The sequence below is a fragment of the Diabrotica virgifera genome, chromosome 7, assembly GCF_917563875.1.
Source record: "Diabrotica virgifera virgifera chromosome 7, PGI_DIABVI_V3a".
In the NCBI taxonomy this organism is placed as follows: domain Eukaryota; kingdom Metazoa; phylum Arthropoda; class Insecta; order Coleoptera; family Chrysomelidae; genus Diabrotica; species Diabrotica virgifera.
In genome coordinates, this window is record NC_065449.1 from 231177979 (window position 1) to 231200780 (window position 22802).

Below are 22802 nucleotides of genomic sequence, written 5' to 3' on the forward strand. Positions count from 1 at the left end.
TATATTGAATAAAAACATCGATGTTTTCGACCCAACAATTAAAACATCAATAAAATTAAGAACGAGAACGAGTATAGATTCTGATAGCTCAAAATACAGAATAGAATAAGACAGAACTTATGAAATCAGAAAAATTAGACACAGTCTAAAATTGTAATTATTTTATTATTTAACTGTATTTTAACTGAAAAAATAAAAAGACTAAAGACTAAAACCATAAGAAAAAATTTCCTTTAACTAAAGACTAAGTTTTCAATCTAATAGCACATATAAAACAACATCAAAAAATGTTACTTTACATCCTACCAGATTGAAAACAATGGGAACCTTCTCTGGTAACACCTTCGGGGCTTCTACAATTTGCAAGCCATAACGGATACTGAGACTAAGGAAGATGAGGGAATTTTACAATTTATAATTCACGTCCCATCTGCTCAGCGCGGTAAAGTTCCAACCGGTAGAGGTGGTTGCTGCACTCTCCGATTGGACTAGAATACGAGGCAGCTGTATTTTCGTTTTGCAACGAAATTGAAAATGGTTATTCATTTTTGATTTACATGTTTACTCTGATTGGAGTACGAAGGGAACCATTCTCGTTGGAACTTTACCGCTCTGAGCAGATGGAACGTGAGTTATAAATTGTAAAATTCCCTCATCTTCCCGAGTCTCAGTATCCGTATGGCTTACAAATTGTAAAAGCCTCGGAGGTGTAACCAACGAAGGTTCCCATTGTTTTCAGTCTGGTGGGATGAAGAGTAACATTGCGTTGTTTATATGCCATTAGACTGAAAACTTAGTCTTTTGCTAGCAGTTGCCGCTAGGGCATCTATGCCATTTCGTTCGTTGCAATCCGTGACTGCACGCCGGGGTTTGTTTTGTTTGGATCAGAAAGAGCAGCATATGTGCCTCCTGATGAGAGACTAATAAGTTTCGAAACCGGTAGAGGTGCTTGCTGCACTCTCTGATTGGACTAGAATATGATGCAGCTGTATTTTCGTTTTGCAACTAAATTGAAAATGGTTATTCATTTTTGATTGACATAATTATTTATACAGGGTGTACAAAAAAAAATTTATTAAATTAATTTACACAAAAAGAAGAAAAAAATTTTTGCACACCCTGTATAAATAATTATGTCAACGTTTATATTACTCAATATAGAATTAAATAACCTTTCAAATGAGCTATCACACAACCCTTACTCTCATTTAAAAAAATCATCGATTACGTCATCACTTCCAGATGGATGACGTCACTAGTATTATATATATGCCAAAAAGTCCTAATTTAAAAATAAAAATCAACCTGTCTGAGGATTTCTTTTCAAATCCCATTCTGGAGATAATGAATTTATGCAAACTCAAACGTCCTCACTTATACTACAGTGTCGCGCCCGCTTGATTAGCAATTAAAAAACAAAGGGGTTTTCGATATTGTATTGCAAAGAAATATTCGGGATTTCATCAATCGATGTTTAAAGAATATCTACCTACCTTGGCAACATTAAAATTTTCAGTTAAATGTCCGATTTAGGGTTAAAAATGGCCGATTTCGCAATATTTAAGATTTTAATCGCTTATATGTCAAAAACTATTAACCTAAGAGAGAAGTCACTAAAGACCTTTTCTATTTGGAATGATTCAAAAAACCTTAAAAAACTTTGTTCGATGCAAAAAAAAAATAATTTTAGGAAAAAGCCCTAATCTTTTCCCTCGGCTGGCAAGGTCTTATGCTGTTCAGAATCGCCTGTCATTGTACACATTTCTTCTAAATGACTTACTCAAACACATACTTAGATTTAAACCTTACAGGAGAAAGTTTATTTTACCCCCTAAATTTGCACTTTTCGATTCACCTGGTAGATACACGTACACGGCTGATGCCTGCCAGGTCATGGTTTTTAGCCTTGGTGTGCTATGAATTATCACTAGACAAATTTCTAGCCTTACAGGACGACCGTTAGTCGGAGGGTTCACTAGCTCTTAGACTAATATCATTATTTGATAGACATTTAGAAGTGGTATTTTTAAAACGAATTTCGCTTTTGCGGCCACAACTAAGTGATTTTTACTCAGGAGATATTAAACAAAATCCGAGATACAATAGATACCTGATTCTTATATATAATAAGGGGCGAATCTGTTGCTCAGGTAAAATTTTGAGATTGTTCTATGTATAACATAACTGTATTAAAAAAATATTAACAGATAAAAGTACAAAATAATTTATTTATTGAGACGAATCGCTACGGTAGTTATCAGGGTCAAAGTCCTCATCATCTTCATCCTCCTCGTCTATATCCAAGTCATCCATGTCTTGGAACAACGATTCATCCACCTTCACTGCATCTCCTTCGTCCAAGAACTGGAGATCTGATTCATTAAGAGTGTTGTCAGTCATGAATAATTCTCGTCCTGTGAGTTTCTTTCCTTCTTTTTCTAGTAACTCCCTCTTCTTAGTAATACCTAAAACAATTTAATATTTTACTATACATACAAACCAAAAACTAAAAAAAAAATGGTTTCATAGTTTGTAGGTTAAACTGTTTCGGAAATAAATCTCTAGATTGTGGTCAGTGGAAATAAAAGAATTAGTAGGGGGGCAAAAGAAATCTTATCAAATGTGGCTAATTACTTAAGACTAACAAAATAGACAGATATAAGAAGATAGATAGATTCAACAGAGAAGTTAAAAGAGTGGTAGCAAAAAGGAAAAATCAAAAATGGGAGGAAAATGTTATTAGATAGAGAGATACCTAGAAGGAACAAGTTTTTCACAGGTGTAGAAAGAGTATAAAGAATTTGAGAAAATAATGAAAAGATCGAAATATGGAATTAATAAGTAGTAAAGAATGCAAACACTACAGAGCTCCATTAACTGAAAGTAGAAGTCAATTTAAAAGAGAAAGGCAAAAACATATCAACAGAAGAAGGACAGAAAAGTGACGACGGTCCTGGGGTTTCGTTAGTATTATATTGATCCTTAGTTTTTTTCTCCTATTGCAATATTCTCTTCTTTCACAGTTGAAGATGACATTCCCATTCCATATGTTTGCGCTAAACACACTTTTTTCAAGAAATCAAATAAGAGAATGCAAAGATAATTTTCATAATTTCGAACATGTTCCACACTTTAAGCAATCTCTAAGAGAAATTAGTACAAAATATTCTAAAATTGGAGGACAAGGCTTTATAAAATGCTACTGCAATAAGAAATGCTCTTCAAAATTATGTAAGTGTAAAAGGTCTAACGTATTGTGTAACTCTAAATGCCATAATGCCTCAACCTGTGAGAATAAACACTAATTTTAGTATTTTAATTACGATAATACAAAAATAATAAACATTAAAATTAATAAAACACGTTTTGTTAAACCTAATTTAACAAATTACGACATTTTAATAGCTGATCGGGGTTTGACTAGTCAAACCCCGATTTCATAAAATTAAATTTCGACCTTTGCCTGACCAACTTAGTCTCTCCTAGGTTTGACTAGTCAAAGGCCGAAACTGTTATTTATTCGGGCTTTGACTAAGACCGTCAGTCAGACCTGAGGATTGCCTAGTCAAACCTAGGAGTGCCTGAAATTCGGGCTTTGACTATATAGCCCAGTAAATGAGCGGGAAATACGGCGAGACCGTGTAATTTTCAGGGGCAACTCCGAATTGCATGAAAATTTGGATTTAGGTTCTACTTACCCTCATCTTCAAAGTTGAAATTGTGCCGTTGGTTGCTTTTATTTGGAGGGGTGACCGTCACCCCTTTTCGAGGGTAAAAAACCATAGGTTCAAGATAAGGCCGGAAATGAATAAATTGACTGGTTTTAAGCATTTTTTGTTCTATAGAGTTTTTTATGTTAGTCAATACTTTCCGAGTTATTTGCGATTGAAAATGTTTATTTTTCGACAAAAAAACTACGTTTTTAGACGGTTTTTCGCAAATAACTCAAAAAGTAAATATCTGATCGAAAAAAATATCTTTAGCAAAAGTGTAGCTTATAAAAACCCGAAGAAAATGGTGTATCAATAAAGTCTATCAATCGATTAAAAACAAAGTTGTGGCTCATGAAAAATACGTTCTTATTCGTCTAACTCCAAATCGAATATTTCAAAGTGAAATCACCGAAAAATTAAGCACTTTTCGGGAAAAACCCATTTAAACTTTTTTAAAGTGTTTATAAAAAGCTTTATTGTAATTGTTCATACAAGTCTCTAGCATTAAAAATAAGCGAGTTACGCTCAAAATAAAGTTGGCCCTCTTTTTTTTGGTAAAAAAATCATGAAACTCTCCCCGTGTTTAGCTCCCCAAATGAAATTAATCGCTACCTCTTTACAAAAAATTTACTTATTTATCTATCTTTTATATGATCTGTCAGTCTCGCCGGTTTAAAGTGCTTATTTTTGATAGGGTTATAGTTGAAAAAGCTTGAACGGGTCACTATCCACGAGTGTATGCAAATTTTCAACAGCCATATCTTAACCGATTTTTGTCTTCACGGAAAAACAAAATGAAAAGAGAATATTTATAATAGCAAAACCTACATTTTTTTACTCCTTAAGATTTTTCTTATCGCTAATACTTTTTAAGTTATTTTGAAAAAAAAAATTTTTCAAAAATTTTTAGAAAAATTTTTTTTACTATAAAACTAATTTTTTTCGAAAATAAGCACTTTAAACCAATCAAACTTACAGATCATATAAGCAATACATATACAGTTAAAATAAAGGGTAAAGCGGTAACGATTAATTTTATTTAGGGTGCTAAATAGACGGAGGTTTTCACGATTTTTTTACCAACTTTTTTTTTCAGTGTAACTCGTTTATTTTTGACGATAAAAATTTTTGTAAAAACCAAATATAAAGCTTTTTAGATACTTTAAAAATATAAATAAGCTTTTCCCGAAAAGTGTTTAATTCTTAGGCCATTTTGCGTTGAATTATTCGATTTGGAATTAGACGAATAAGAACGTATTTTTCATGAGTTACAACTTTGCTTTCACTCAATTTATATACTTTATTGATACACCATTTTTTTTTTGTTTTTTTATAAGCTACACTTTTGCTAAGAATATTTTTTTCGATAAAATATTTATTTTTTGAGTTATTGGCGAAAAACTGTCTGAAAACGTAGTTTTTTTGTCGAAAAATCAATATTTTCAATCGCGAAAAACTCAAAAAGTATTAACTTACGTAAAAAACTTTATAGAACGAAAGTTGCTTATAATCTGTCAATTTATCCATTTCCGGGCTTATTTTAAACATGCGTTTTTCACCCCCCGAGAAGGGGACACCCCAAGTAAAAGCAACCAACGGTACAAATTCAACTTGGAAGTGGAGTGTAAGTAGAACCTAAATCCAAATTTTTATGCAATTCGGAGTTTCTCCTGAAAATTACACTCCAAAACGGTCATTTATTGGGCTAATAACATATTATAGTGTCGCGTGTAGGGGGGTGTTGGTGTGCGCCACTGGCGAGAACTGCCGTTCTCTGGTAATTCAAATTTATTCATTTCTTCCTGGACCGAAATCTTAATCACACCATTAAAATACAAATGACTTTGTAATAAGCTTAAGATTAAGGTTTTCTAAAATATTTTTAAAGGTAATATACTAATATTGGGACCGTGCAAGTTCGGCAAAGGGACCCCTATTTTTACGCTCTGCAACTTTATTTGCACTTTTAATTATATTGTCCAATTATATTAGTCCTGGTTACTGGATAATTGTCAAGGCCATAGCCCAAAAAAAAATAAGAAGATTCAGGTTATGTTATCAAAACGTAAACAATTGTATGTAGTAAATAAAATTAGTTATTAAAATGCAGTACTGCAAGCAAAATACAATTAATTAAATTTACCTTTATATAATAATTGCATATCATATCAATATTGTGTAGCAATATATAATTTTTCTGCTTCAATGACAGAAGGTATGAAATATACGTCAATTTGACAATTTCAATTGACAATATGAATTATTTAAGATAGTTGCAATATTTCTCCGTGACTCGCGCACGGTCGTTTCTCGTTTCCCTTCCAAGTACTTGGACACCGCGAATAGTAGATATAAATTGCTGATATTTTTGCTTACCTAACTCATCTTCAAACAGCTTCTTCCACTTCATAAATGTCTCCACTGTTACTTTAGTTCCTTCAAATCGTTTTAATTCTGCCTCTTCCTCCTCTTTTAGTCGCCTTGCTACCAGTTCATCCTTTTCTTTTTTAATCTCCTCCCATTTGACATTTAACCATTCCTGCGCACTCGAAACTAAAGTAAATACCATAACCATACCTGAAATAGAAACGAAATAAAGAACCTGAAAAATAACAAAAAAACAGGACTACCAGAAATATCGGCTGAAATGATAAAATCGGGAGGGAGAAGACTACAAAAAAATAGATATATGTATTACCTGTTAAAAAGAATATAGTAGAAAATACAAGTAGAAAAAATTCTAGAAGAGTGGACCAAAGCAAGGGTATGCCCTATACATAGGGTTACCATACATCCGGACAGTCCAGATTTGAAAGACATGTCCGGATTGGCATCCAAATATGAGAAATGTCCGGATTTTTTTAAACTTTTTTAAAAATACTGATTTACACAGATGTTGAATTACAGTGTGCAGTAAAAGAAGCCACTTTTGCGTATCACACTGCAACCCATGGACTTAGTTTTAAAACGTCTGTTTTAAAACGGCCATACTTATTAAAAAACTGTTCGAATCCAAATTTTCAGGAGCTCGCACTAAAACCGAAGCTGTTAGCTAATAGACGAAGAATAACCTATCCCTGGGCCCAGTACAGACTAAGCAAAACTTGAAATGTTTATCCTTTTCTTTTTCATGAAAGTTTTTAAGTTGATTGTTTTTAATTAAGTAAAAGTGTATTAAACATAACGTCATTATATATTTGCAGTTTATTATTTTAACTATTTTTTCTATTTTAAATATATTTTTTTATATCGTTCTGTAATATTATTTTCTAGGTCTAAAGTATGTTAAAACATATGTGTATATGTATTTTAAACTGGCAGAGATTTTCGATGTTAGCTGCATATTGTAGCGAAACAGCTATACTTTTAATTGTGCCATATGCATTTCGCATAATATATGTACAATGTAGAGGTAGCAACACCGTCAAATTTACCTTTTACATTTTCTACAACCCCTTGGCCTACCCCTATCCGGATTTGGCCTTAATTAATTATGGTAACCCTACCTATACATAAAAAAAGGTAATAGAATGCTTGGGGAAAACTGTAGAGGCATTGCACTACAAGAATACAAGAAATAGTTTACAAAATATTTAGAAAAGATATTGGGAGAATACCAGGCAGGTTTTAGAAGCAACAGATCAATGACAGATTAAATATTTGCCCTAAAAGAAATACAGACTACCTATTACGAACATAAAGCAGTAATGCAGTCGGAAAAATGAAAGAATACCCATGAACGATCACATCAATCACTTATTTTGTATTTGCTGTCTTTTTCTATAAATAACAAACGTTTGTTATAGAAAAAGACAGCAAATACAAAATAAGTGATTGATGTGATCGTTCAAGGGTATTCTTTCATTTTTCCGACTGTATATGCTTTGTTCATTGACTACTGAGTGCATGCCTACAACATAGTAAACAGACAACAAATGTACTAACTGATGAAAGATTGGGGATACCAAGTAAAATTGTCAGGATGGTAAAGATGTTGGTGGAAAACACAACAAATGAAATAGCATGGAAAAAGCATACATCCAAAAAGTTTGAAACCAAGATTATGACAAGGAGACCCACTATCACAATTACATTCAACCTGACATTGGAAGGAATAATCAGGAAAAGCAGAATAAACATGTAAGAAATGATATATAAATACAGCCACCAATGCATAGCATTTGCAGATGATCTGACACTATTAGCAACAAGCAAAAAAGAACTAAAAAGTTAATGAAAAACATAATTCAAGAATTTGAACTTAAAATAAAAGAAGAGAAGACAAAGTATATGATAATGGGAGAGACCCAAAAAGAAAATATCATCATATTATTACAAATATATGGAGAAAAACATACTTGTTTAAAAGAGTTAAAGAAATTGATTACCTGGGAGTCAAAATAGATGAAAATAGTCATGAGGAGCAGGAGATAAAGGCAAGAAGAGATGAAATAGCATGGAAAAAGCATACATCCAAAAAGTTTGAAACCAAGGAAGGATTATGACAAGGAGACCCACTATCACAATTACATTCAACCTGACATTGGAAGGAATAATCAGGAAAAGCAGAGAATAATATGCAAGAAATGATATATAAATACAGCCACCAATGCATAGCATTTGCAGATGATCTGACACTATTATCAATAAGCAAAAAAGAACTAAAAAAAGTTAATGAAAAACATAATTGAAGAATTTTTACTTAAAATAAAAGAAGAGAAGACAAAGTATGGGAGAGACCCAAAAAGAAAATAACATAGTATTACAAATATATGGAGAAAAACGTACTTGTTTAACCCTCATATGGCGGTGCGGGGTGCACCTGCACCCCAGACCTCGTTTTTCTCACCTATCTTTTTTAATAATTTTTTTTTATTTTTGTCCATTTTTTATTAGTATTAAATTCAATTCTAAACGTATTCCACCCATTACAGCATTTAAAACTCTTTGTGTTTACATGCTTTTTTGAAAAAATGACTTTTGTGTGCAAATGATGAAAATTTCGTATCCTGAATTGGGACATTTCTGATGTTCCACCTGGAGCTAACAGAGCACGGTTGGTGTTACTTATGTCAGAGAAAAAAGACCGAAAGTCACGGCATAACTGTATTGTGTGTAAAAACTTTGTGTTGCTCATTCTGTGAAAAATTTCATGTGTTTGTCTTGCGACGATAATAATTTTTTTAAGAAGAAATTGAAGTATGATGGTTTATGGTATTGCGTTCAGCCAGAGATTCAACCAGCTGGTAATAATACTAATGATGGTAATAATGTTGTTAATTTAGACAATCCAGCAAAAAAGCGTCACGAGGAGAAAGCACTTTCAAAAATAATACTTTCTCTGGATAAGAGTACATATCCTCATGTAATGCAATGCAAAACAGCTCTAGAGACATGGCTTGCACTTGAAAAAGCATTTGAGGATAAAGGTCTTCATCGTCGACTTCGTTTACTACGACTTTATGTTCAATTAAACTATCCAATTTTAGTGCAATGGAAGATTATGTAAACGAAGCGATGGACTTATCTCAGCAACCATCATCCATCGGTTTTCCAATAGAAGATAGTTGCTGAGATAAGTCCATCGCTTCGTTTACATAATCTTCCATTGTACTAAAATTGGATAGTTTAATTGAACATAAATTTCGTAGTAAACGAAGTCGACGATGAAGACCTTTATCCTCAAATGCTTTTTCAAGTGCAAGCCATGTCTCTAGAGCTGTTTTGCATTGCATTACATGAGGATATGTACTCTTATCCAGAGAAAGTATTATTTTTGAAAGTGCTTTCTCCTCGTGACACTTTTTTGCTGGATTGTCTAAATTAACAACATTATTACCATCATTAGTATTATTACCAGCTGGTTGAATCTCTGGCTGAACGCAATACCATAAACCATCATACTTCATATTAGTATTATTAGTATCTTATAATACTATTGTGCGCAGCAAAGTTAAATAAAGTTCAGGATCTTGAATTTAAAATGTATTTTAAGTATTTATAAACTAGACAATCTAATGACAATTATTGAAGTTATTTACCTTTTCAAAGCATACTAATAAAACAACATGAACTAGTATATAGTAGACACTTAGGATATTGCCTTTTTAACAGAAATGAGTACTTTTTGAAGTTATACTTCTTTACCGGCGATAGAGGGTGATTTTTTTATATGTTAAAACCTATCAGCCCGGCGCATGCGCATTATAACTTTGTTCTGATTGGATGTTCAAATGACATGTCAAAAATTATCCGATATGGCAGCTGTGGTTTGGAGGTAAAGGTAAAGGTAAACAAATGTATAATATATTAGTTTTATTGTTGTGAGGACAGAAACAAAAAAGTTTATAATATTGTAGTGACTTTTAAATAGTTTTTAAAAGCAACAGGTACGTAATAATTGTTAATGTATCATGGGTATAAACCTACCTATTTGATCTGCCAGAATACATAGTATGTAATACTTTTATTTATATAATTTGATTACCATCAAAATTTCTATCAATATTCACCTAATATATTGTTTTTTTACTCTATGTTTTGTTGTATTTTTTCAATTCTAAATCATTTCAATTCAAAATTAAAATAATTTGATCAATTTTCAAAATATCAAAATATCACAAGTTTAATCCGTTTAGTTAGTCGATCTTCCTAAATAATGACACATAGTGTCTGTGGCTAAGCGGAGAAGGCCAATGAATTCCAATACCAACCGCTCTTATCAGCGGTGGTTCGAGTCCCAATAGAAACTTTCTTTTTTGTTTTTTTTAATACATTTTATGATTGTAAGTATATTTATTATATAATTGTATTTTCAGAAAATACGTATTTAGTTAAAAAAAATTTCGACAATTAATGTTCAGACATCATTTGTGGCTTGTTTAATGTGTTTGTGTGTGTTTTATTCTTTTATTATTTTAATTTTTGGCACTGTTCTAATAAAAATGTTTGAGAAGTAGTAAGTATAAATTAGTTTAATATTTAAACAAAATATAAATAAAAAGTATATTAATTTCGTTTAAATCGTATAATAGAAGTATAACTTCTTACGTGCGTACAAAGTACACACACATTCTGTTTTTGTAAAATTATGTTTCATACTATAATAAATATAAGTCCTAATTATCTTTCAAATTAATTTCATAAAAAAATGGATATACAGATGGGGTGCAAATGCTCCCCACACCGTTATTTATGTAAGAATCTAAGTACAGCCTTACGAGGGTTAAAAGAGTCAAAGAAATTGATTACCTGGGAGTCAAAATAGATGAAAATAGTCATGAGGAGCAGGGTACTGTACGCGCACTTACATAATCAACTTAGTCACACGAACAGAGACGTGCCACCTGACAGTAAAGACTGAATTTTCATGATAACTTTGCAAGGACTGAATATTTCTCCTTCCAAAGAAGGTAACTGCTATCAATCAGTAGTATTAGGAATATATGAAGCTTGGTGCCGATGGGTGCAGTTGTTCACAATAATCTTTGGAACATGTGTATGCTACAGTCTGTCAGACCGCACGTCACCAGTTAAGGATTAATAAATAAATAACCATACCTAAGTTTTCCTCAATTTGTTCATTAAGATAATCTAAAAGTAACTGTTCGTATTCATCATCGAAGTTTTCAAAATTTTCTAGCTCTATTATTGGTGCTTCTTCTGGATACTTTGGAGTGTAGGTAATTACAAGATCACAACTCAAACCATTTTCGGTTTCAGGCTCAAATTCTTCTGTTTTTATGGGTATCGAAAATTTATGTAGAGGTTCAAATGCGAGAATTTCAAAATCTCCATAATAAATGGATTCTAGGGCTTCAATTTCATTTTTTTGTTCTTCCTGATAATCCATAATTACTTATAAAGAATAAGGACTAGATTACTTTTATATTAGTAGGATCTATTAGAACCTATTTGTGGCGGATATACAAATATTTTTTTAATTGACTATAAAATGAAATTTGTTTTTTTTTTTATTTAATGAACTTTTTCACCACCTTATAACATCTGTCAGACCTCTACCTAACCTATAAAATATGTAGCCAACTTAACACGGATCACTATCACTGCTAAGATCTTCTTTTCTTGTTTCGAATATATGCCTACTACACAGTAAAAATCCTGTTTAATTTAAAAACTGTTCAAGAAGTGATTGTACAAGTGTAGTTTTTGTAGATAATTTTTTAGATAGTTTGTATTCATAATTGACTGGTATCGTTAAAATAAAAACGTTTTAATTATGTTTTATTTGTTTGAAAACGTAAATTTTATAGTAGAGACATGGTTTTTTCTGAGAGTTCAATTAGAGAGAGTTCATTAAGATTTCTTTTAAAACGTTAATGTAAGTTGCAGTACCTAATGGTACCTATGTTGCAGGTTCCGGCAAACTTTTTACTTAAAATTGTTAAATTGTTTCTTTTCTGTGACTTGACTACTGAATTAACTTATGAGCGCCAATTTAAAAAATACGAATGTTTGGATTTTTATTCCTACACGGAAGGTTTGGATTTGTAGTAGAATCCTGGAATCATGGAGTTATTTGGAATTGGAGTTAAGAGTGTTTAGAATCAATCAAAATAAAACTTGTTACTCGCGGGAGGGGATATAATAACCAAAGCCCGACGCCTCAAAAAAATGCCATTATAAAAATGCAAATATAAAATTAGAAACATCTCTGAATCTGACATGCGCTCTCATGGTGCATTATTGGTTCAGAATTCGTTTAGAATTTAGAATTCAGAATCAGAAGGCACAAACTAATATGGAGAGAGGCACAAACTAATAAATTATCATTTAATTATTGACCTTTGTACCAAGATCAATCACCACCTCGGCAGGGAATCCATAACGATAGAGATGGCACCTCCATTTTTAAACAGTTACCGCTACTTTTCTCTACATAAAAGTAATATCTGAAATTAAAATTAAACAAGGGTTTAATAAGAGATTCAATAACAACAACAGAGAAAAAAATGGTAGAATATATAGGTACTTCTGATATTCTTAAAAAGGGTACGAATTGGAGCTAATAATTTATTACATGTGAGATCGAAGAATATCAAATTATGTAATAATGTAGCAAAAAGTATGTGAGTCAGAAAATTATGCGATAATTATTTTAGAGGCATTTAAATATTTAGAGGAATCTTTAAAACCCGAATAGAGGCGGAGTACCAAAAAATAGAAGAACAGGACCAGAGGCGGCTCTAGCCCATGTAGCGCCCGTGTGCAGTCGATGCCCTGGCACCCTTTGGTAGACGAGCAGTCGAAATGGAATAGTCGAATAGGTACCTGCCTAGCACTAGTACATAGGGTATTAAAGGGTATTAGGTATGCTTATAACACAGTATAAAAAGGGACAGTAGAACTACTCTCCGAAAACTTGGAAGTAAAATCTTTCAACGCGCATGGCGACCGCACAAGGTTCCCAGTCGCTAGACCATCACTCTTGCATTGCTAGTCGCGTAGAAACGTACGGGTTTTAACAGGGAAAACCCACATCCACCACTGGTGAATTACCAATTACGTACTGCCGGTATTACTTCTTGAGATCAAAGTGCCGACATAGAAGAAGTTTTACTGTGCCTCCTTATTATACCTTGCTTAAAATGTGTAAACAAAAATCCAGGTGAAAATAGTGCAATATTAAATGATGTCAGGAGCCAATAGGGTATTCACGGCGTTAGAACAACCTACCCATATGAGTTAAAAATTTAAGAAAATGAACTTTTTTAGCTATGAGGTAAGGTTTACCTCTAGTTATGAGGTAAGCTATGAGGTAAGGTTTCCTTACTTTTAGGAAGGAATTGGTTAGATGAATAAAAAAGAACAACAACGAATTATTACAGGACGCACATACTACAACATATAATTATAAAAAAGATACTTTTTGTGCTTTTACATTAGCAAAATTTTGAATAATATCACTTACTTCAATTTTTATTTCATATTCAATACTTACTAGTGATAATTTTGTCAATCGACTTTGCGACAATGTTGACTTCGCGCTCTGAGTCCGCTGAAAGTCGCAATAATTGTGGTAGGTAGTAATAAAAGAAAATCCTTTAAATAATTTTAAACAAAAGAAAAGCCAAAAATTGGACAATACAGAAGAAACATGAATTAAAAATAGAAGTCGTGGAGATGAAACACTTAAGAAAGATCGCAGGAAAATCAAAATAGGATAAGAAATGAAGAAATAAGAACAAGAACGGAAATAGATCCAATATTATATCACATCCAAAATAAACAACTAGAATGGTATGGACATATGATAAGAATGAAACCAGTAAGGATGCCCAGGAAAATTCTGGAAACGGGAAACACGACAATAAGGAGAAAAAGGTGTCCCCGAAAGAATTGGAGGGATCCAATAGAGGACATAGGAAATGCACGAAGGAAATCGAAGGAAGAAATGAGACGCCTAGCTAAAAACAGAAAAGCGTGGAAAATGGGTGAAAGTACTTTATATTTACATGTTAACTTAAATATAAGACTTATCCATTCCACCAAAGCTTATTTCACAAAATTACCCAGCGACACGAGTACAAACGCCTTTGAAAATGCCCGGCAAGTTCCTAAGGAACTTGCATAAAATTTTAAATTCGAAAAAATGCTATAAATCGATTAAAAATTCAAATTAGAGCAGCCAGCCCAAAACGCGACCTCATTGGTCGTGACATCATATAATTGTAGTATTGGATGTCCTCGCCATAAATCCATTAGGTTTGGCATTCGTTTTGACACTGACACTCAGTTTTATAAATATTTTGATAGATTTTCTAATCTCAACAAACTGGTACATTATTACAATGACATACGATAAATGTCAATAAAATATAAATATAACCATAAACAAAAATAAAATACAATTAGATGACGTCACGGGTCGTTTGAACTATTTTAAATACACAGAAGATTTTAAATTTTTACTTCTAAGTTATTATGAGTTTTTGAAGAGTGAAATTTTGGAAATCTCATTTTTAAGCAAGACTGAACATTATTATGTAATAAAAAAAATGTGCAAGTTCCCTTCGGAAACATTGTAAGTATGTCTTCAAATGAATCAAAAGATTGCCGCCCGTCCGTTGGACGGACAGCCGGGCGGGCGGGAATCTATAAATCGCGATTAAGTGCAGGGCCCCCGCAAGGCTGACTGGCGCCCGCGTGCGGGACATATTTTAGCTCCCTTTAAAGCTACTATATAAAACCAATAAAACTAATAAATATTTTTGAAAGATTTAAACGCAGAATGAAAGACTATATTATTACTGAGGCCGAAAGTCCCTGAAAACTTCTATAATGTTTATTTTAATAGGTAAGCGCCGGACTCCACTTGCGATTTGTAGTCGCGCGATTTCGCCAAAATTGAACACATTGTTTCAAATACAAGTCAATCCATTTGCGACTAAATAATCGTGGAATGACTTGTATTTGAAACAATGTATTCAATCTTCGCGACAAATCAATCGCGTGACTACAAAATCGCAAGTAGAGTCCGGCGCTTACAGGGGTGAAAATAAAAGAGAAAATTTAGTGTGATTTTTAACCTAGGAGCAGTCGCGCCGTTAGAAAAAATCTAACATTTTTTCCTTCTTCGTGATAACTCGATGAAAAATTTTGCAACCTAACTTTCCACTCGTAAGTGCTTCGAGGAAGGGTGTAGTAATGCGTGGGTTTTTTCTCTTTTTTTTTTCATCTTCTTCTTTTTTGGAATTTATGGCTATGGTGAGAATTAATTAGCTTTAATAACTGTTATATATTTCTAACATAACAAGTAAATAAAAATACTATAAACTAAAAATTTGTTGTAAATTCGTATTTAAATTCATTTTGTTAGATAAAATCTAACGCGCGACCGATTGCGTGACAGAAAAGGGCGCGACTGTTCCTGGGTTAATTGCAAATATTTAATTCAAAAGAATCTTTTTACTTATTCTAAGTGACTGTTGGCCCTCGGCAATAACGTTATCTTTCATTCTGCGTTTAAATTCTTTAAAAATACTGATTAGTTTTCTCAGGATTCGAAAAAAAAATGAATACATTTAAAACACATCGAAAATTTTGACAGGCGACATTAGTGAAGCACCCTGTATATTAAATGAAAAATATACATTTAAGTAAATAAACAATAATATTTTGTCATTTCAAAGTTTTCAAACAAATTTTATATAGAGTGTCTACATAACTAGAAACCATATGGGAAACTGTTTTATTATTAATTTTACGAGAAAAAGTTATTCTTCATAAAAAGATCTGCATTGTCTAGAACTCAGGATACAACTATACAACCATCAAATATCAAATTTTAGGAATAGTCAAAAAATATGAGTTTCGGTCAAGAGCAAAGTTCGTTTAGTTTTCACAATATTGAAAAGTTATTATGAAAAGTTGTTCAGCATTAAATACTATGTTTCTACATATAATATGCAATTACATCTAGGTCTGGATCCCGCGTATGAAAAAAAAGTTGATTAATAGCAAGCTGAAAATTTGTTAATAGCTTAAGGGTGTCTAGTCGGATAAACTTTGATATATGCGAACACTGGAACAGGAGCAGTTTTAACTGTGGAACAGGTTAAAAACTTGGAACGGTCACACCACGAAAACTACACATGTATTTTGTCCGACAGAACAGACTTAAACTCTCCGAACAGAGATTAAACTCTCATGCAAAAATCAGACTGCTATTTATCACCAAATGGGCGTTTTAATGAGTGGAACATGTAGAATATTTCAAATGACAGGAATTATGACAGGTGATAAATAGCAGTCTGATTTTTGCATGAGAGTTTAATCTCTGTTCGGAGAGTTTAAGTCTGTTCTGTCGGACAAAATAAATGTGCCGTTTTCGTGGTGTGACCGTTCCAAATTTTTAACCTGTTCCACAGTTAAAACTGCCCCTGTTCCAGTGTTGGCATATATCAAAGTTTATCCGACTAGACACCCTTAAGCTATTAACAAAATTTCAGCTTGCTATTAATCAACTTTTTTTTCATACGCGGGATCCAGACCTAATCCTTATAATTAAAATATTGTGATCTGGAAAAGCACTTTACTCTTGATCGAAACTCATATTTTTTATACCTATCTCACATAAAATTGATAAAATTTGATCAAGGACGTAACCAGGATGATCCTAAGGGGGGGGGGTTACAACTTCAAATGGGCTTGATTTGTCAGCATCACATAATGGTGTTAAGCGTATAGAGCTCAAAGTAAATCCCAATGGGGGGGTTATAACCCCCAAAACCACCCCCTGGTTACGCCTATGAATTTGATGGTTGTATTTTAGATTTTAGACCATGCAAAGCTTTTTATAAACAACTTAACCGGACACACAGACCAACCTTGGTCTGTGTCCATCTAACTGGCAAGTACCACACGTTACCATCGAGCAGTGAATCATGTTGCCCTTTGAGCACTCTTAAAAATTTATCACTTAACATCGATTTAGAGTCGCCACTAACATCATTTTTTAAAAATGTAAATCATATTTCTCGATGTCACCTATTCTACAAGGTTGCTAGTTTCATGTATTAAGCAGAACGCACTGAAGATGATCTGATCTAGATTGAAAACGTTTTGCGAATCCTTTTTGATGACTTTTTAATAGTTATAGACCGTTTTTTTAATAGACCGAATAAACTTTTTATACCATTATACAAACGAAGTTTTTACTTGTTCTGTATGTTAATTATATCTACTTCAAAGAAAAAAATTAGGAAGGAACAACAAAATATATTTCTGACGGAGTAAGTTCAACATTTCAGGACGGGAATAATCATCCGAAATAACACAATATTTGATTTTTGAGATTTCTCCAGCTGTTCATGAAATAATTAAAATTGTATACAAAAAATGATTATCTCATTTAAAATAAATATTTCTTATTTACCAAACCTTCGGTTTGGCGCCCCTTTGGGGTTACGCCCGCGTGCGCCGCACGCGTTGCACGCCCGGTTACGGGGGCCCTGATTAAGTGCCAATGTAATTTTTCATTAATCGTTTTAAATCATATTTTATGTTGAAACAAAATAAAGGACCCACTCTTTGGCGCTCGGTGCCCCCAACATCCCGGCGCCCGTGTGCACCGCACACCCTGCACAATAGGTAAAGCCACCTCTGAACAGGACAGAGTGGCTTCCGGACAAGACACGATTCATGGGCAATATTTTTTTAATCTACAACGAGCAATAGAGGAACGCTTTGCTAGAAATCTTGTCTTCATGGATCTCGAAAAGGCCTACGACATAGTACCTTTACAATCTCTATTTTAATTTGTCTTCAGAATCATTTCGAGTATCAAAGGGTTTTAAACAAGGGTGTTGCCTATCCCCTACTTTATTTAAAATTTATATTCAAGAGACATTACAGAAATGGAGACAAAAATATTCAGGTAAAGGGAATCAAAATCGGCGAGAGGTACCTGACGACATTATTTTTTGCTGATCATCAAGTAATAATAGCAAACTGTGAAGATGTTGATACGAACAATGGGGATTGATGAAAAAATTATCATTCATCATCATTCTCTTTGCCTTATCCCTATGCGGGGTCGGCTTTCCTAATTGCATTTCTCCACACAATTCTATCTTGGGCCATATAAATGTTAATCCCCTTTACCAACATGTCCTGCCTTATCGTCTCCCCCCAGCTCTTCTTTGGTCTTCCTCTCCTACTCCTTCCAGGAATCTGCACTTCAGCTATTCTTCGTATTGGGTGGTTAACGTCTCGACGTTGAACATGACCAAACCATCTTAACCTATGCTCTCTCATTTTGGCATCAATTGGTGCCACACCTAGACTTCCCCTAATATACTCATTTCTAATTTTATCCTTCTTTGTCACTCCACTCATCCATCTAAGCATTCTCATTTCCGCCACATGCATTCGCTGTTCCTCTTTCTTTTTCACTGCCCAACATTCAGTTCCGTACATCATAGCTGGTCTTATGGCTGTTTTATAGAATTTTCCCTTCAGCTTCATTGGAATTTTTCTGTCACACAACACACCACTCGCTTCTTTCCACTTCATCCATCCAGCCCTAATTCTACTGCATGCATCTCCATCTATTTCTCCATTACTCTGTAATACCGATCCTAGGTACTTAAAACTATTGCTTTTTACAATCATTTCACCATCCAAAGATACCATTTTATTTGTAGTAGCTCCATCTTTAAATGAACATTCCAAATACTCTGTTTTTGTCCTACTAAGTTTTAAACCTTTTTCCTCCAGAGCTTGTCTCCACTGTTCCAGTTTTTGTTCTAAGTCTCTTTCACTATTTCCTACTAACACGACATCATCAGCATACATTAAGCACCATGGAATGTTCCCCTGTATTTTCGCTGTTATCTGGTCCAAAACTAATGAGAATAAATACGGACTAAGCACAGAACCTTGATGCAATCCTACTTTCACATGAAATTTATCAGTCTCTCCCACACCTGTCCTAACACTAGTCGTTACTCCCTCATACATATCCCTCACAATCTTAACATATTCACCAGGGACTCCTTTCTTATTGAGTGCCCACCACAGAATCTCTCGAGGAACTCTATCATATGCTTTCTCAAGATCAATGAATACCATATGAGCGTTTGTTTCTTTACTCCTGTATTTTTCCATCAACTGCCTTATAATGAAAATTGCATCTGTTGTTGATCTACCCTGCATAAAGCCAAATTGATTCTCGGATATTTCGGTTTCTTCACGTATCCGTCTATCAATTACTCTTTCCCATATTTTCATGGTGTGGCTAAGCAGTTTTATAGCCCTGTAGTTTGTACATTGTTGTATATCTCCCTTGTTTTTGTAAACAGGTACCAGTATACTGCTTCTCCATTCGTCTGGCATTTGTCCAACTTCCATAATTCTATTAAATAGACCTGCTAGCCACCTTGTTCCTGTCTCTCCCAATGCTCTCCATACTTCCCCAGGAATATCATCTGGTCCTACCGCTTTTCCTTTCTTTATTTTTTGAAGCGCTTGAGCCACTTCCTCGTTGGTTATTTTGGTGACCATTGCTGCTACTGTATCCGTTGACTCTACAGGCTGTCTGTCAAATTCTTCATTTAATAAGCTGTCAAAGTACTTTCTCCATCTCTTTTTGACATCCCTTTCGTGAACTAGTATTTTATTATTTTCATCTCGGATACATCTAATCTGATTAAAATCTTTTGCTTTCTTTGCTCTCTGTTTGGCTATTTTATATATCTTCGTTTCGCCTTCCCTGGTATCAAGTTGATCGTATAGGTTTGAATACGCTTCTGCTTTAGCTTTTGCTACTGCTACTTTCGCTTCCTTTTTGGCGACCATATAGTTTTGAAGATCTATGTCCGATCTGGTTTCTTGCCACTTTTTATATAATTTTCTCTTCTCTTTTATGTTTCCTTGTACTTCATTTGACCACCACCAAGTCTCTTTATCTTCAAACTTCTTTCCTGACGTTTTCCCAAGTATTTCAATAGCCGTCTCTCTAATAATATTGGCCATTTTTCTCCAAATTGTGTTAGGGCTTCCTTTCATGTTCCAACATATTTTTTCTACTATTCTTTCCCTGAATAGACCTTCCTTCTCATCTTTTAGCATCCACCACTTGATTTTTTGTGGTCCTCTCCGATATTTTTGTTTAGTTTCGCTTTTTACTTCGATGTCCAGAACAAGCAGCTTATGTTGTTGGCTTACTGTCTCACTAACTATTACCTTGCAGTCCTTGCATTCACGTATGTCTTCTTTCCTTATCATGAAGTAGTCTATTTGGGATTGATGTTGTCCACTTTTGTAGGTAATAAGTTGAGTTTCTCTCTTTTTAAAGAATGTGTTAACAATCGCCATATCCAATGCTGTTGCTAATTCTAGCATGTCATCTCCAGCTTCATTTCTAGTTCCAAAGCCTAATCCCCCATGTATTGTTTCATATCCTGTCTTGGCTTGGCCCACATGTGCATTGAAATCACCTCCTATTATAACTTTCTCCTCCGCTGGAATATCACTCAGTATGTCTCCCAATTGATCATAGAAAGCTCTTCTTTCATTCTCACCCAGACCTGTTTGAGGAGCATACACACACACAACATTCAATACCTCTTTATCAATTACAAATTTCACTGACATCATTCTATCACTCGTTCTTACAACATCTACTACGTTATCTTTCATTTCACTATCAGCAATTATACCAACTCCATTTCTAGTGTTACTACTCCCTACATACCACAATTTATATCCATCACCTAGTTCTTTCGCCCTTTGTCCTTTCCACCTAGTTTCTTGAATACAAGCAATTTGAACTCTTCTTCGTTTGAGCGCATCCACTAACTCCAGACTCTTACCTGTAAGACTACCAAGATTCCAAGACCATATCCTGATTTTTCTAACCTGCAATGGTGTTCCCCCTGAGATAGTCCTCACCCGGAGATCCGAATGGAGGCTCATTTTACTTCCGGAACATTTTACCTCAGGAGATGCCATCATTTCAGTATAAGTTTTTATTTCGTTTGGAGAAGGTCTTTTCATTATTATGGCCTGAAAAGATTTTTGGATATTTGATGCCTGAATGCCTTTTCTATCAGCACCATACCTTGATGATGAAAAAATTATGGAATAGATATAATTGGACCCGATATCATGAAGTTCCTATACATAATAAAAGTGCATATGGACCTGGTAAGCGAACAAATGCGATAAAATATATATTCTGAGAAATATCATAGAAAAGAAGCTAGAAAACAGAAATAAATATTGTTAAAATTGAACCTTTTTTGAGATTGTAGTTACTCCGACTCTTTTCTAAATCACGTCTAACATTTTCGATTCAGCTACATTCATCTTCTTTTCCTGAATTTTCACGGCCACACTTCACCGCCATACACCAACGTAGGCCTCATCACAGTCTTGTATATCTCTCCTTTCAGCCTTACCCCGATTTTTTTATTACAGAGTACCTATATATGGGTACTATTATAGCTAGTACCCTGCTCATTCTCTTCCAGTTAAACCAACATAAGCCCGCATATCTTGTGGTAAATTTCTCGATCTAGTTGTCATATTTTCCATTATGTAGGAGCCAACGTATTTAACTTCTACTCACAGTAATATTCCCCTTCTCTCTTTCGTCAAGTTGTTAAAGAATGTATATAGTAGAAGCCAAAATAATAAGCAATTGAAGAGATACAGAGATCAACCAAAAGCTGAAAAAATACAATAGAAGAATTGAGAGCAAAAAGAATTAAAAAGTTTAGAATAAATGAATCATTAGGAGAAGGATCTTAAAACATGGAGAAAGTGGATTAGGAACTTAAAATAGATAGATCTGACACCTCAAATCTATACATAAGCAATAGGTATTTATGTAACGAGGAAGAAATTGCAACTACTGTATATTTTTTTAACAATTCGTAACGCGTTTATAATTTTACCGTTACCTACTGCTACTGCATACTTATTATGCATTATATGCGCTTTAATAGCTCATAAAACTGATCATACCAATATAAACGCCATTGAGTTCATTGAAAAGCAATTATTGAATAACAACGATTATATATTTGTAAATGTCTCTACTACTTCTAATTACCTTCTACTTGATGACAGATTACAATAGGTTTGTTCTAGCATCAGTTTCAAACGGTTTGAAACCATCAGCGAATAGTCGACCAGCGCGAGTAGAGCGGATAGAGCACTGGTGACTGTATTATGTTCTCTCACTGACCAACTGTTTGTTGATGGTGTCTGACTAGTTTGACTGTTTGCTAGAACAACAGTGGCGGCTCGTGACCGCAGTATGCGGGTAGGCTACACATATACTTCGGGTAGGCGACAAAAAATATCCTACAATTTGTAATACATTTTGAGCCGTCTTGCAATACTAAATGTAATCTATGAGCGCAACAATGTGTAAAAATTGCTTTTGGAGCATCTACTTTAATTTTTGATTGTATCCGTTTAAAGAGCCAGCCATTACACTTGCACCATCGTAAAATTGAGCAATTAATTTATTTTTGTAATCATATGGCTCAAGCACGTTTGAAATTAAACTATATAGAGCGTCTGCAGATCTATTCTCGCTAACATCAAAAAACCCTA

At 33.9% G+C, this 22802-nt stretch overlaps 1 protein-coding gene across 1 annotated transcript; it reads right to left on the bottom strand.

The window, feature by feature from the left end:
• Positions 1–2164: 2164 nt before the first annotated feature.
• On the bottom strand, positions 2165–11753 carry LOC114327252 (RWD domain-containing protein 1). Its single transcript, XM_028275793.2, has 3 exons — positions 11274–11753; positions 6090–6290; positions 2165–2465 (listed from the first exon to the last, which is right to left on the bottom strand). Exons 1-3 carry the CDS (start codon positions 11563–11565, stop codon positions 2230–2232), a joined length of 729 nt encoding a protein of 242 aa, XP_028131594.1. The 5' UTR covers positions 11566–11753; the 3' UTR covers positions 2165–2229.
• Between the last annotated feature and the right edge of the window lie 11049 nt (positions 11754–22802).